Source organism: Cystoisospora suis (assembly GCF_002600585.1).
Source record: "Cystoisospora suis strain Wien I chromosome Unknown contig_1272, whole genome shotgun sequence".
Taxonomy (NCBI): domain Eukaryota; phylum Apicomplexa; class Conoidasida; order Eucoccidiorida; family Sarcocystidae; genus Cystoisospora; species Cystoisospora suis.
This window is the reverse complement of record NW_027154072.1, coordinates 54894-70334: the sequence shown is the minus strand read 5'-3', so window position 1 is coordinate 70334 and position 15441 is coordinate 54894. Positions and strand designations below refer to the sequence as shown.

The following is a 15441-nucleotide window of genomic DNA, read 5'->3' as shown; positions in this document are numbered from 1 at the left end:
TTCGTCTTCTTCTTCGTTTTCTTCTTCTTCATCGAAGCTCCTCCTCCTCCGGAAGAAGGGACTTTCTTCGTTGCTTTCCTCTCAAGAGGATGATGAGATCGTGTTGGTGCCATTGTCGCACTTCTCTTCAGCGGACGTGTCTTTGTACTTGACGACGCTCCTGCTTCTCCTTCTATTGTTCTCTTCTTACTTAGCTTCACCATCTTCTTACTTCCTTTTCTCCCAGGCTTTCCAAGACTTGCTGACCTACTCATGTCCTTCATAGCTGATGAGGAGCCAACCCTCTTTGTCGTCGTGCTACTACTACTACTACTGTCTGTCCGGCTCATCTCTTTATTCAACTTTGGAGATCCTATGGAACTCGATGAACGTTCTTTACTCAAAAATATCTTATCGTCATATTCTCCTGACGCAAGTCTCTTCTTTGGTGCGCTATCTGCCCATGATGCTGCTTTCTTCACCTGCCCCTCAATCTTTCTTACAGCTGAAAAGACATCGTCCTCCGTATCTCCCCCTTCTTCGCCTCCTTGGGTCTTCTTCTTCTTTGTAATATCATTGCTAAGAGAAGGAACACTACCACTACTACTGCTGTCATCTGAAGTTTTCTCCAACCCATCATCCGATCCGGCGGCAGCTCCTTCTCCTCCTCCTGCTACGTCAGCATCCTCATCGTTGTCTTCTTCTTCTTCCTCTTCTTCATCCCCTTCTTCTTCTCCCCCCTCTTCATCATCTTCTCCTTCTTCCTCTACCTCTTCTTCACCGTCATCTTCCAAGATCCCTAGATCTTCATCGTCTCCTCCTTCATCTTCGTCATCATCCTCTTCATCTTCCTCGTCGTCATCATCATCGGCTACGACCTTCTTTTCTTCTTCTTCAAGTTGTTTCTCGAGTTCATCTTTCTCAGCGGCTTTCTCTTTGGCAATTTCGTCTGCCTCTCGGGCTATACGTTCTGTGAAGTAGATCTCATGATCAAGATTTTGTAGATCTCGTATTGTCTGTGCTAAGAGTTCTTTCAATGTTTCTTCATCTTCATCCCCCTCGTCATCTTCTCTTCCCTCACCTTCTCCTCCTCCTCGTCTCCCGCCTCCTCTTCCCTCTCCTTCGCTTACCATAGGTCGAGGGAGATGATATTCCCCGTCTCCGTCAAGAGACATCTTTCCTGTCCATTGTCTCGATGCACTACCGCCCATACTTCCACGTCCTCCTTCCTCTAGAAATTCATCACCGATGGAGGTACAGCTGTCTCCTCTTGTTCTAAAGTGGCCATTAGCCCATCCGTCTTCTCCCTCTTCACGACTCATAAAGCCATTCAGTCTCGGGCTGTCTGGGCCCGCACCACCCTCTTCATCTATTGTCTGATCACGTAGTAGGAGGCCTTCATAGCCCCCAGGGACACCCCCGCTACCTCTGTTGCGAGGAGGACCATATACACCACAACTCTTCCCTCCTTCAAAGGTTCGGTCATCCTCACCATCTATTTCTCTTTCTCCTCGGCTCTTCGAGCTGAAAGAAAGGCGGGTGGCCCTAGTAGGACTACTACTTAGCGTTCGGTCGCTAGCGTGATTCTCACTCTTTCCGCTGTCATTCACATCCCCCCGACGTCGCCGCGATAAGTCTTCTCCCATCAATCTGCCTTGTCCTTCCTTTCCACGAGGACTTCCAGGCTGGCTTCTTCCCATCATTGTGGAGGGTTCACGACTTACAGATACTCTTCTTATGGTGACACTACCAAGGGGATGAGTTTTCGCATGCACTGGCTGACTCCCTGCGAGGATGTCTGTCCCACTCCCTCCTTCTCCTCCTTGTTCTCCGCCTTTCCTTTTATGGTCTTGTAAGCTCATTCCTCGTCGTGATAACGAATCGACATTACCGGGGGAGTGATATCTCTGACCTGCCAAGGTCGTGCGACCCTCCTTGTCTATCACGCCATCTTCATCTCCACCTCTTCCGTGTTGATGAGATCCACTGACATCTCTCACGAAGATCTCCGGCATGCCTTGTCTATTGACAGATTTTCTCCTCATATCTACTTGTCCTCTCTGTTCATCTCCTTTCCCTTGTCCGCCCCCTCCTCCTACTGTTTGGCCGTCTTCTCTCCCACCTTGCTGGCTTCCTCTCCTTAAGGCTGTTGGCGGCCCACTACTCCTCCTAGGACTACTACTACCACCTTGAAAACCGCCGGCACTTCCTGACTGCTGGAGAGAGGTAGAAGAACGCGGAGAAAGAGTACGTGGAGAAAACATGGAACGCGGAGAAGAGACAGACCTTCCACCTTCATATTCCACACCCCCTTTCTTCAGTCGTGATCTAGGACTCATCATATCTCCCTTGCTCGCCTGCTGCTGTCTCTCATGACCCGGTAGCGTCCCTTTACTTGCCCCTCCCTGCCTAGGTCCCTGCGTGTGCCTCGTAGACCTGCCACCAGGTGAAACACCCGACACCGCGGAAGAGGAGACACCATCCCTACCCGGTGTCTCCTTCTCCTTTTCCTCTTCTTCCGTCTCGTCGTCTCCCTCAGCAACGGGGGCCCAAACAACACAAGGAACCCATCGTAACCGCTGCGAGTGTGATCTTCCTAGGGTGGCAGATCCACTGGAATCACTTCGTCCGCATGATCCCGCCCCCTTCTCTTCCCCTCCGTATGGCTGTTGGTGCTGTTCACGGCCCTCTAAACTTCCTGAGGAAGAAGTACGAGGAGCAGGGAGAAGCGAAAACGCAGGAGGAGGAGGAGGAGTCGTTCTTAGCTGAGTTACATCAAAGTCCTCCGGTAAAGCTTGTAACCATGGGGGAAGCAGAGCATAAGGGGGTGGTAAAGGCGATGAAGAAGAGACGGAGCTCCCTGGCTCTCTGGGATGACTGTCCCGTGGCGAAGCCGTCTCTTCTCCCAACTTTGCTTCCCTAGTGTTACCGCTCACCGGTCCTCCTCCTTTCTGTGTAGAAGAAGAGATAACAGAAAAAGTCGTGCTTGGAAGTCTGCCTAATGGGCCATTCCGGAACGCATGCAATCCTGTTGGTGACGTTCCTGCAGCGGGGAGCTTTCCTCCTCCTACTGTTCGCAGAACAGGACCAGAGAGCGTACCAACATTTGATCTCGACTGAAAGAAGTTTTGAAGAGGCGGGATGGTCGGATATTGAGCGGCATCAAGACAAATAGGACCATACTGACTTAGACCTCGAAGATCAGGCATGACTCGCACACCCCCCCCCGGGAGGTGAAGGTGCAAAGACGAAGAAGAATCAGATGATGACAACTCCCCGGCCTCGCCTACACCATGGATTCCGTCATGACTACTACCCCTTTCTCCTAATCTCCCGTCATGGAGAGATCTCTCACTTCCCTTCTTCTCAGTCCCACCGGCACAAGCTGCTGGAAGTCCACCTTCACTGCCATGATCTTCAGCACCTGGCACAACACCACCTTCGTTAGGGAGATCTCCTGGTTCAGAAGAAGAACGACTTCCTCCGACTTCTTCTCCTTCTCCTTCTCCTTTTCTTCCTTGCTGAGAATCACCAGACGCCTCCTTCTCAGAATGTGAGACTTTGCCGGAACCTTCAACCTGTGTCTTGTCTATGTCTGTATCTTGTAGATCATTGATGCTTGAGCCATCTTCATTGAAGTCACGTGAACTTATAACTTTTGTTTGGCCGTCAGTCGAAATGATAACTGTAGGAAAGGTCGGTTTCTTCTTATCATCTTCTTGACTAGGAATACGTACTTCTCCTGTCCCTTGGTCACTCGAGAGATTCTCACAGGGCGGCGTACCTCCATCACTGTCTCTTCGAAGTGACTTCGAAGAAGGACCTGGCGTGACACCGTCACCTCCTTCCTCTTCTCCACCAAGAGATTCACGCTGAATCACCCCGGGTAATCGTGAGCCGTGATCTCCTGCATCCAGGAGAGTTGTTGTTGTCTCGTCTCGACATACACCCCCCCTGTCACCCTGAGGAAGAAGAAGATCTTCTGGTTCCAATCCGATGAAAGGCCCATACACTTTAAGAAATTCCTCCTTCTCATCAAGAGAAGGACACAATGGCGGCCCCGACCTTCCCTTGTGGCGAAGGAGTAATAAAAGTCTTCGCAGACGTTCGAGACCGAAATGAATACTCAGGTCACACTGATCGACTTCAGCTTGTTCTCCGCATTGAATGAGAGGCTTGATGAGCGGTAAAACTACACACCAGAGACACATCATAAACACGAAACAAGAATAGGCAGATCGGATCTACATGGCTAGCTATCTTGCGAGAACAAGAGAAAGAGAGAGACAACCCGAGCAAGGAAAGGCTCTTCTAGGTTGTTCAGACTATTCTATTCTCTTCTCACCCCTATGGGCATTTGTGTGTTGGCTATATTACGCCATACCTCAGGAAGAAGTCTCAATCAGCAGATGTAGCTCTCCAGTGATAGGCAAGCTAACGAAAGAAGGAAGTCTCTCCTTCAAACAGTCCTAAGTGTGGTCGAGACGCCATCGATGAAGACGACGATGATCATAGATAGACATCTCTATCTAACGAGCACTGCACCCCTCTTACCCTCATGACCTGCCGAGGGCGAGGAAGCACTTCAGCCTTCTACGGCTGAGAAAGAGAAAGGCAGCTATACTACCGAAAGAAAAACATTCACTCCTTCAGTCTCTCTCTCCCCTTTGAGAAGCATATGCCCTGACACACGGAGACATCACCACCCCCTGCCCTCCCTGAGTCTCGTCTCATTCCTTCCTACCCCGCTTCCTTGAACCTACCTGGGTCTTCTTTATTGGTCTTTGCAAGAAGTTTCGTCAGTCCATCGATGAATGACACCATAGTCCTGAGTTTTCTTTCCTCGGGCTTCATTTCGTTTGGGTCCTCTAGAGCTAGAGACAGAGAGCCTTTTGCGCTACTCGGTAAGAGATGCTTCACGTTAACACACTTCTTGACAGCTTCATTATTATAGTCAGGAGGAATCACCCGTTGATTTTCTTCTCTATCTAGGAATGATACGATCTGTTTAAAGACCTCAAGCTCCGTCTTTTTGGCTGACGGGTCATCAGGACTCCAATCTTCTTTCACGAGATGAAATAACCGCTCAAGATCTCCCCCATGAAACCCCCCTGTTTCATCCATAGTTAGATCCCCCTCACCTCCTTGATCTAAGGTAGACCCGCCTTGGTCGCTATACTTACTGTCCGTGCGGCGGGCTACATTAGAGTCTCGGCTACCTCCCCGGTGTTTCAAAAAGTCTTCGAATGAAAACGAATGCGATGAAGACCCCCCGCTACTAGCACCACTACTGATTCTCCAAAACTTCCTCCGGGCTTGTTCTTCTTTGTCCTTGGATGTGGGACGGCTTTTTGTTTTGCTCTCCGTCACGCCTCGCCCTGGCTCTTTAGGGCTCTTAGGGCAGGAGGAGGAATCATCTGTCTTCTCACGACGACTGCGACGTGGCGAAGCATCGTCTACAACAGAAGAGGCATTCGATGGAGAAGGACTTCGAGAACGACGTGTCGTTAGAACTTTGAGAGAAAGCGCCGGCACAGTCGGTTTCTTCTTCTTGGTCTTATCTTCTTCTTGCTGTTGTTTCCCGCGAGTTTCTCCTCTACCTCCTGTCGGGGGAGCAGAGACATTTCGACGCTTCGACGTCCCTTCTGTATGGCCAGACCCAGGGACGGGAAGTCTACCAGGACTCTTTTCGCCACCTCCAGCGGAGAATGCTGAAGGAGAGGTGGGCCGTGGAGACGATCCTCGAACAGATGATGCACGAGGAGATCGCGGTGTGCGTACACCTCCTCCAGACCCTGCTTGAGCCTCACCACTCTTCCTCCCCCCAGTGCTATGATCTCTGGAGAATGAGGGAGAAGAAAACTTTCGTCCAGATGGACTTGCTGTCTTCGACCTATGAATACTTGTCCCTCCATCTGCATGTTTAGGCTTTGGCGGTGGAGGAAGAGAAGAGGCATGATGAACCGGAGGAGTCAAGGAGAGACTTCTTTTATCACTCCCATCCCGGCTCTCGAGTGTCTTTTTGAAAGAAAAACTCTTGTCGCGCGCCAGTCGAGAAGGCGAAGGTGACATACTCCGAGGTGAACGGCTTCCACCACCAGGAGTCCCCGAGGGAGACCTCGAAGGAAATCGGATAGGACTCGAAGATCTCAACGACGCAAAAAAGACATTATCCGCTGAAGACAACAAACACGAGACAGATGGATAGATAGATAAGTGGATAGAAAGAAGAGACTAACGATAGACTGGTACACAGAATGGGCTAACGATAGATAGATAGATAGAAGATGGGTATCTGGTGACACGGCCATTCTTACCTTGATCCTCACATAGAAAGGCACAGCAGAACACAAGACAGAGGAAGAGAGAAAATGAGATGATTCACAAGGGTTCACCGCTGAACGGCTCCCTGGAGGATGGCGACCGCATAGACCCTCCTGCTATACACTAGGATAGATAGCCTACGTATGCCGACCCATGCAGGAAGAGCGTATGATCGAGAATCGACTCCCATTTTATACAAGCACGCGCACCCGTCGATTTGAAGTCTTCAAAATGTGAAATGCTTTGATAATACACAGGCAACACCCTGCAGTTTTCAGGCGGCCGTCGTACGTGGGCAGCAGTCAACTCACATTATCTATCTATCTATATCTATCTATCTATCCTTGATCTATCATATATCTATCTGCATGCGTTATTGATAAGAGTGCGTTTTTAGCTCTTACCATATCCAACAGGCTTTACATCCGGAACAACAGGCTCTCGAACGATTTTCGAGACATTCCTAAACCCTTGTCCTCCTCCTGACTTTGAATCAGGCGTACCGTCGTCATCGTCCTCATACGTCCCCCCTAGCTTATCTTCCTCCCGATGATAGAGACAACTGCATTTCTTCAATATGCCTTGGAGAGCACGAAGACGCCGCAAGAGAGGCTGAACACACAGACAGATAGACAAATACATAAAACATACACTACACCCAAGACATGCGACGTACAACACGCGAAGTGGGCCCCAGACAAAAGAATGTACAAGCTAGGCCTTCTTATCAGGAGACGTCTTCGGAATGTTTTAAGGGACAGATTCATGCTTCTTCAACTTGTGCGGCCGGGTGGGATTAGGACTTCACCTAATATGGATGCACCTCAGACGTACAAGAGGCCCTTTCCTGAAATAGACAGAATATTTAGAGGGATATTCTAAATGATACTGAAGGTATCACAATATGGCTAGATCGGAACCCCCGGGAATGTTGAAAAGGATGCGTTCTACTCCTACTGCTACTACGCCCCCTTCGGTAACTAACAGCCAATCGACACATGTAAAGCGAAGGTTTCTTGAATCTTCTAAAACGTCAATTACCGAACACCTGATCAGAGTGAAAGAGACTTTTATCTCTCTCTCATCTTCATTTGCATGTAAAGACACAAGAATTCCATCGGTGGTTGTATCCTTTCAAAATTAAGTTGTCTCAACTGTCGAATAGTATGTTCGACCATAGTAACTCCCGGACGATCCGCTACTACTTCTACTAGACATTCGGTTAGATGACTGGTCACCAAGCTACTGAAGAACTCTTCCTCTCTTCTTGGACTTCTCTCATTTGAAAATAATGGAAAACGGCCACAAGCCTCCTCTGCATACACCCAACTTTCACACCAGCAGAGACTTTCTTACGAGCACGGCGCATGCGCACATAGATGCATAATGGTGACTTTGTAGCTCTCCCCTTCTCTCTTTACATATAGAGTATCTATACATCTCTATCTTGCTGAGGATACAAAACTCGAAGACAGATGAACTCAATGCACTTATCTCCCTACACTAGTCGTAGTGGTAACGACCACTACTCCAGCCGATAGGGCCGGCAGGATGACCTCGAATTGGGAGAAGCTGTTTCTTCTGTTTCTCCTTTCCGTACTGCTTCGAATGCTAAGAACCTATCAACAGTTATCATACAAATGTTTACGAATAGGTAGTCAACAGAGAGATGCGAAAGAAAACGAAGAAGATCTCAAGAGAGGTAGTTCGTTTAGATTGCCTCCTTCTTAGACACCCCGACTTCAGAGCATTATCACCAGTATCACCCACCACCCCGGAAGGAGGCCGCCAGCACGAATGTACGACACCGTATCGATTCGCGCAACTTACGAAGAGAGAATCGAGAAGTTCCGATCGCTTCTTATGACTTCCGTTCCAGTCTGCCAGCTGTTCGCATAACCACTGCGTCACAAAAAACAACAGAGGGAAGCACAGTGATGAGATGAAGACTTCGTAAACACTAGATAGATACGAGGACGCCGCCGAAGAGTAGCAAAGGAAGATATACGTGTGCTGCATACGATATATACATAGGTGTCTGAATCCATGGTGGGAAACGAAGGCTCTATTGAAAAGACGTGCTTGTGGCTCACTCCCTCCCTGCCACAAGCCCTGCCAATCGAAACTGACTACAAAGAGATTTTAGACCTATACATACATAGATAGAAAGAGATATATACATGCATGCAGATTTAACGAATACACATACATACACATACGAGAATTGTGAGCTGGAGTCTTGGAGTGTCGAAGTGTTACGAAAAGCTTCTCAGGGAGAGACAAGATATACTCCGGTGTATAGACATCATGAGTGAGAAGACAGTAGAAGTCTTCGAGGTCATTTGCTTACTCGTAATAAAGCAGCCTCTTTTAGAGCCTCCTCTAGACGTTTCCTTTTATTTGCTAAAGATTCCTCCAGCCTGGTGAAATCGTAACAGAAGATGAAGACTGTGTGTGAGATCGACACTACAGAACCACCCTATCGAACGAAGAGAAACAAACATAAATACGAACACTAACAAGGGAGAACTTCTTAACCTCCTATGCGGTGTTGAAAGTTATGCCAAATAAAACCGGAGGTTTGTCAGTATTTATGTCCTCAGGAGGTATCCGATACCGCCACTTTCGGAAATCTTGCATGAGCTCATTCAGCGCCCTTCTACCAGCAGATACACAAAGAGTGACAGAACGCCGAGCTCACCCACGCCATACCAACAACAACATGTGACAGCACGTCTCTCTTTGATGAAGATCTCTACTGTGTGGCAAGACATGCTTCTGAAGGTCTTCATCTCTCACACAGCAGGGGAAGTTGACAGTGGGAAGGCTGGATGTAGTAGGTCGACTATGATTGCATTCTAAGGTAAAGAGGAGACAGACGAGAAGACAGAAGAGTTTCTCTAAAGGGAAACATAGGCATTCGAAGACTGCCTCCGTCAAGAGAACAAGAATAAGCTTTCTTAGTATGGGTGTACATGGGCCGTTGTTGAGTAGGAGAGTCTGTCCAACCGACGGATGTATAGAACATACAGATATAAAGGCATAGATAGAGAGAAAAATAACATATACATGAGTGATCTTGGAGAAGAAGATGCTGAAACGTTATATTGTCGAATTAGACATAGCTGCCTAGATGGAAAGACACATGACTTCATGTGTACATTTGGCTTGACGTCTCTCACCAGTCAAGCTCAGCTGATCGAACTACCTTCTTCTCGGGAGACATATAGAGACATAGAAATCGTGAGATAAACACACAGACGTCTAACTAGCGGTGAACACCTCCTGCCCCCCCCCCTCTGCTCAACGGAGTACATAGAAGAAGCACGCAGCAAAGATGATCTACATCGCCAGATATGTGGTGGTTCTAGAGCGAGGTACTGTCACATGATTACTTGCATCTTACATAGAGATGTGTACACAGAAACATGGTATTCTCTCCCCCCCTGTAGCGACAACAGTGACTGGACGTCCTATCAAGATAGAGGCGGTCGCTGTTATTCAGTGGAATGAGAGGAGAGGGAGCGACTAGGAAAAACTCTGAGAAAGAAAGAAAGATACTGAGACGAGACGGGACGAGGCGAACGTGTCGACGTGTAGAGACAGAAGACAGAACAGAAACCTCCGTCTTACTCTTCATTTTTTTTCTGAAGCGCAGAGTTGTCTAGATTCAGATTAATCTTATAAACCCAATCATATACAGCGTCATCACCACCTTGAACTTCATCTTTTTCTTCTCCTGTCAACGGTCTCCTCTCCTCGTCTCCCCCTAACTCGATATATACTGTCTTTTCGTCATCTCCCCCTGTCGAAATAAGCGGCGCCTTTCCCTCACGCCCCGGTGTATAAACACCCGCTGGCCTGATTCCCTCCTTCCCCACTGTCCAGACTATGCGCGGCCCCCTTCCTGGCCCTGGAAGTGACCTTCTCACTCCGAGGCTCTCCAACTCGCTGGGAGACCTTCTCTCTTCGTAGCTCCTCGTGCCTACAAATGTCCATCTCTTGTCTTTATCACTCCCGGTTGTCCCTGTATAGGGCCTTCTTTGTTCATCCTCTGCTGTCCCTCCCAGCCGCTTTGTTTCCTCACGTCCCTCTTTCCCTCTAGACAGTCTCCTTATTATGTCCCCTGAAAGCAGTCGTATGAGTTCCTCAGGGCCCACTGTCTCTACTGGCGGTCTCCTTTCTTGATGCCCCTCCTCTGTCCCTGTAGGCGGCGATCTTATTTCTCCGTCTTGCCCTCTCCCTGTGATGAACAACCTTCCTACCCTCTCATCTTCACCCCGCCCGCTTTGTGATCCACTCCCTACTTCTCCTGCTGTCTCGATATCTGACGAAGAGACTTTCCCCGCCGCAGGAGGAGAAGAGAGAAGAGATTTAAGTAAAAATGCCGACTGAAGAAGCTGATTCCGTAGCGATGGCGTGCTAACTCTTGCTGAATCCTGTGACGCTGGTGTTGTGCCTTGCTCATCACTAGGAACGAGATGACGTGAAAGAGACTCGAGGCCTTCAGCAACAACGCGAAGATCTCCACGTCCTTCCTCAGTAGAATCAATCATGAGTTGACCAAGAGAAGATGGATGAGCCCCCTGCTGTTTATCTCCAGCAATTCGTCTTCCTATAAGATCGAGTAAGACACCACGCAAATCCTTTAAGAAATTCTCTACCTGTCGGAAATGTGAACGAGTTCGGGTAGATAAATACATCTTCTCACGATGCATGCCTCTCTCCGTTCCTTCCTTTATTTCCCTTTCGTCCTTCCTTCTATAGCGACTCCCACGTGGATCCTTCATGCTCGCTTCTCCTGCTGAGAGAAGAAGGCCCTGAAGAACAAGAAGGAGTGCTCGGAGTTTAGAAAGGTCTCCTCCCCCCCCGCAGAATAACCTCATAAGAGCTGCCACATCCATAGCTAAACCAACCAGTCGACTCGTGAGATGCTCAAGTGCTTTCTTAATCCTTTCTTTTTGTCTTTCTTTTTCATCAGATTCACCAAGAGAATCCCCCACTGGAACACCAACAAAGAGAACTTGACAGAGAGCTTGAATCTGTTCGATGGAAGGAGGTGATTTTCTCTTCTCTTGAACACCTTCTTTGAGATCCCTCCATCCAAGGAGTGAAGGCGGAGAGGGACTTTCCGGTGTATCTGCACCTACCGTTTGTGCATCACATTTGAACCATTGAGGAATGAGATACACTGAGCTTCTCTGTGAGTTCTCACTACTATGCCCTAGAAAGGGATCAGAAGATCCTTCTTGACCTCCCCCCCTCCCTCCTAGCGCTAAGCCTCCTGGGGCCCTCTCTCCATTCATCCTTAGAGTCCCATCATCCCACCTTCTTTCGCTCATTGTGCGGAACTGACTACTGTCTAAAGAAGCGAGTGGGTAAGCCATCTGAGGAAGGGATGAATAGTAGTCATTGACCCCTCCACCTACAGATGCAAAACGTCCTCCTCTCTCAACATCTCCTCTAGTAAGAGGCCGGCCTCGATACACTTCGCCTCCTTTAGAACTGCCGGCAGTGCGAGAAGTATCCAGGAAAACACTCTCCTGCCCTTCTGCACAGCAACAGGCCCAAAGGGAGCACGCCCGTGTATTACGGCCTGCTGTATCGTCTCGCACAGCTTTCCTTCCTCTTGTCCTGCCTCGTTGTTCTGTCGGAGAGACATCCAACGAAGAAGAAACGAAGAAAGATGGAGATGAGTCGGCGACTCCAGGGACAGGGCCGCCCACCCCTCCTGGTTGAGAGGCATTGCCGGTCACCTGGGGATGAGATTCTGGAGATTCTCCCGAGGGGTTCAAGAGAGAAAAAGAGGGAGCAAGATGAAAGGCTTCTCTTCCCGAAAGAGAATAAGCTCGCCGACGATAAGCGTCAGCACCACCTCTACTCTCAGTCCTCTGAAGATGTGTGAAAGGTTGTTGTAACACTGGGGACATTTCATCTTTTTGGCCATTGAAGAAAGTCATATGATGAGAAGAAGGAGTAGACGAACTCGCATGATCTCCTCTATTGTCTTGAGATAGAGACGACGACGGCACATAGATACGATCAACACTGAGAGTACGTCGCCGAGAAGAGGATGGAGCCCCAGTTAAACACCACGATGAAGTGATTTTGAGCACTTGTACAGAATGTCCATCTGAAGGGGAAGGAGACGATGCAAGCGATGGAACTTGTACATGTTGAGACGGCGCTACTTTCCTTGAAGCCTTTCCATGGTGTATGTTCTCCTCCTGTGAGGTGTCTACGTGAGTATCAGAAAGCTGGTCACACCGCGGAGTGATAAAATTCCCTGGAGATTCACAGCACGAAAGGCCAATTCGATTGAGGATAGCAGACAGGGATGACTCTCTACGGCGCTTTGGAGAAGAGCCTGAGGGCCGGGGACCCATTTCATCTTCTTGGGTCTTATACTTTTGGTCAGATGAAGGGAAAGGGGGAGAGATGTCAGTAGCTGGAACATTGTTAACGTATCCATTTCTATGCGTTTCTTGTCTCTCTCCTTCGACAGATTGGCGCCTGGAACGAGAGGCCTCACGGTCTCCCCCTCTCCCATGTCTTCTCCTTTCATGTACACCTGGAGAGTTGGAGAGAGTTCGAAGCCCCGAAGACTCCTGCTGCTGGTATGGGTGGTGCCTAGCACCTTCTTCACGCCGAAGTGTACGTCCTACCGGGCCACTGTGAAGAAGAAACGGCGTAGTCGGATGCGCAGGAGAACAAGGTAACCCTGGCCCCGCTATGCCAGCTAATGAATACGGGATTCCACCCCCGCTTGTCGCATGAGTGCGGGAGATCGGAGGAGGTGAATAAGGATTGAATGAAGACCCTACGGAGACAGGTGATGGAGGGAAAGCACTTAAAGGGCTGAGCCCAAGAAAGGGAAACGATGCACCCCCGTCGTGAGAGGGGGTTGAAGACGCGGATGGAGATGGAAGCGGATCAAGAAGAGAAGGCGGAGATGACAGTGGACTAGCTGGGAGATATGAAGTTGGGAAACTTGCCATCTCGATGAAGTTTGTTTCAGTGCCCACACAGCATGAGGGGGAAGCTACAAGATGGAGGAAGATCGGATGAATCCATGCGGGACCTCAAAAGCACACCACGTATCTGACACTACGAACTGAAAGAAGATAATCCCGTTTGAGTGGCAGAAGAACGCGGGGCTTGCTTCCCTCAGAACTGCTTAGAGGAAAAGACTGGGCAGACCTGTCGCCGGCAGCGAAGGTGAGGAGGAACTCCAACGACAGCGAGGAAATACGAAAGTTAGAGAGTCACACAGAAATCGATCCCCTCAAAGTTGGGCATTGTTGATGACCTAGAACTCACGCGCTGAAGCTAAGAAAGAGCGCGGGAGAGAGAAGCTACTCTGCTAGCTGTCCCCCGGAGGTGTGACATGACAGTCAAGAATCCCGCACTCACTCCGTGACAAGAATCATTTTTCGCTGCACGACTGTGCACGGTTTGTTTCCCTTTCCTACACGAAAACCGAGAAATAACCAGCCACAGGCGTCCTCAACACTTCCACCGTAGGATGTGCAGCTGCTGTTCATTGCGCTGGCAGAAAGCTAAGGAGACGGCCCGGTCGGAGTGACGAAAAAACGGAAGTTCGGTGTGACAGAAACGGAAGATAAGTCCCGGGGAAAAGGGGGGAGGTGACACTGCACTCAAATTCTTCATCATGCAGCCGGCTTACGGAAGCTCTACGGGGAAAACGAAAGTCAATCGATTGCGGAAAGCAAGGGCACCACCTTACTCGTCTCGATGCGCCCGACGGAACACTAGCAGGGGCCGACGTATGGCTCGGTTAGGCAAGGGTGGAAATCCTGCGTCCGCCGTGGGGGCTAGCACTGGACTTCTTGTTTCTTCACGTCACCGTCAGTTTTACACAATCCTTTGGAACTGTACAGTCTCTCAGTCTACAAACGGCAGATGGTTCAACGAGTCGTAGGACCTACTGCTGCCGAGTAGAGTGCCGTGTGGTGGCGGCGGCGCATTAATCCTGAGAGGCGCGGCGAGGGATCTGGGTGTATTCTGGACAGTACGCGGTGGAAAAACATCTCAGAACAGCTAGCAAAAAACCTGGAAACGAAGACAAGAAAGGAGTGGCTGACACCTCGAGCCTTCCAGTCCATTTCTGTCTTCTTACATACAGTTGTGGCTGTCCGTCTAGAGAGCTCCTGGAGAGTGGATTGCTTTGCCACACAGTAATTCTCCCGCCGAGGAGCTGGTGTGCAGAGGATATTTGACTTGCCACCAGGCGAGTTTGAAACAAACTCAGGTTGTGTGGCTTTCTCCGCCAATGCAAGGGAAGCTCGAGATCGAGGAGCAATCTTCACATGCACATTAGTGTTGGAGGAAGAGGGTCCAGGACGTGCCGCTACCGTGACCTCGCGGACCTATCAGAATGCTCCTGCTGTACCTCCATCGAACACGGGCATGCTACGGGGAAGGGGTGTGAAGACTTTCGATCAGGAGCTCTTTTTTCCTGGGCGCAGGACGAGAGAAGAGAGATTGCAGGCATCTCTCGTGCTCACAACGCTGTGCCGTCTTCGCTGTCTTCAGCAGGAAGCTCCTACGGCTGAAACTAGCAATGCGAACGGCCCAAGAGGTGCTTTAAGAAGGGAGTAGCTCCGTAACATCGTGCGCAGCTGCGCTACTTCAGGGGTGAGTAATGGTCGTGAGTAGGACAGGCAATCGAGCTGCACGATACCAGGACTATGCGCCCAGAGACCATCAGACTGAAGAAAGCTTTCTCCTCCACGCCTAGCGCAGAGGGACACTGGCCCGTATCTCTCATCTTTTACCTTGTTGCTACACCCTGGCAACGTCTCGAAAGCCTAAGTAATTGAGTGGTTGTCCATGAAAAGACTGGACTGCTGCTGCCGTCCCACTGTCCTGTAGAGCGCGCCAAGCGGGTACTCTTCACATTTCGACTGGGGGTGGGCATTCCAGGAAGATTCATGGGCTGAATCGGAAAGGGGAAGAACAGTACTGCTCGGACAGGCTCTTTGCTATAGATAGCGGGATAGACAAATGTTAACTAACTACTTGTCTCCCTTTCCGTTGAAGGCAACATCTGTACCTTCTTTCTTTTCTAAGAAGCCAGATACACTAAGAGAAAGCCCGTCAAAGTTACGATGTAGA

The 15441-nt window shown here is 49.6% G+C and overlaps 1 protein-coding gene across 1 annotated transcript in view; it reads right to left on the bottom strand.

The window, feature by feature from the left end:
• CSUI_003010 (uncharacterized protein) overlaps positions 1-14014 on the bottom strand; it is a gene marked incomplete at its 3' end in the record, with an annotated part of 14123 nt that extends 109 nt beyond the window's left edge. Inside the window, exons 1-6 of the mRNA XM_068063208.1 lie at positions 9937-14014; positions 8654-8723; positions 8134-8205; positions 6708-6915; positions 4743-6155; positions 1-4171 (exon numbers count right to left, since the gene is read on the bottom strand). The exon at positions 1-4171 is cut by the window's left edge and continues 109 nt beyond it. Of these exons, the coding sequence (XP_067924818.1) occupies positions 1-4171; positions 4743-6155; positions 6708-6915; positions 8134-8205; positions 8654-8723; positions 9937-13301 (9299 nt within the window). The 5' untranslated portion in view covers positions 13302-14014. The remainder of the gene's footprint in view (positions 4172-4742; positions 6156-6707; positions 6916-8133; positions 8206-8653; positions 8724-9936) is intronic.
• Positions 14015-15441: the final 1427 nt, after the last annotated feature.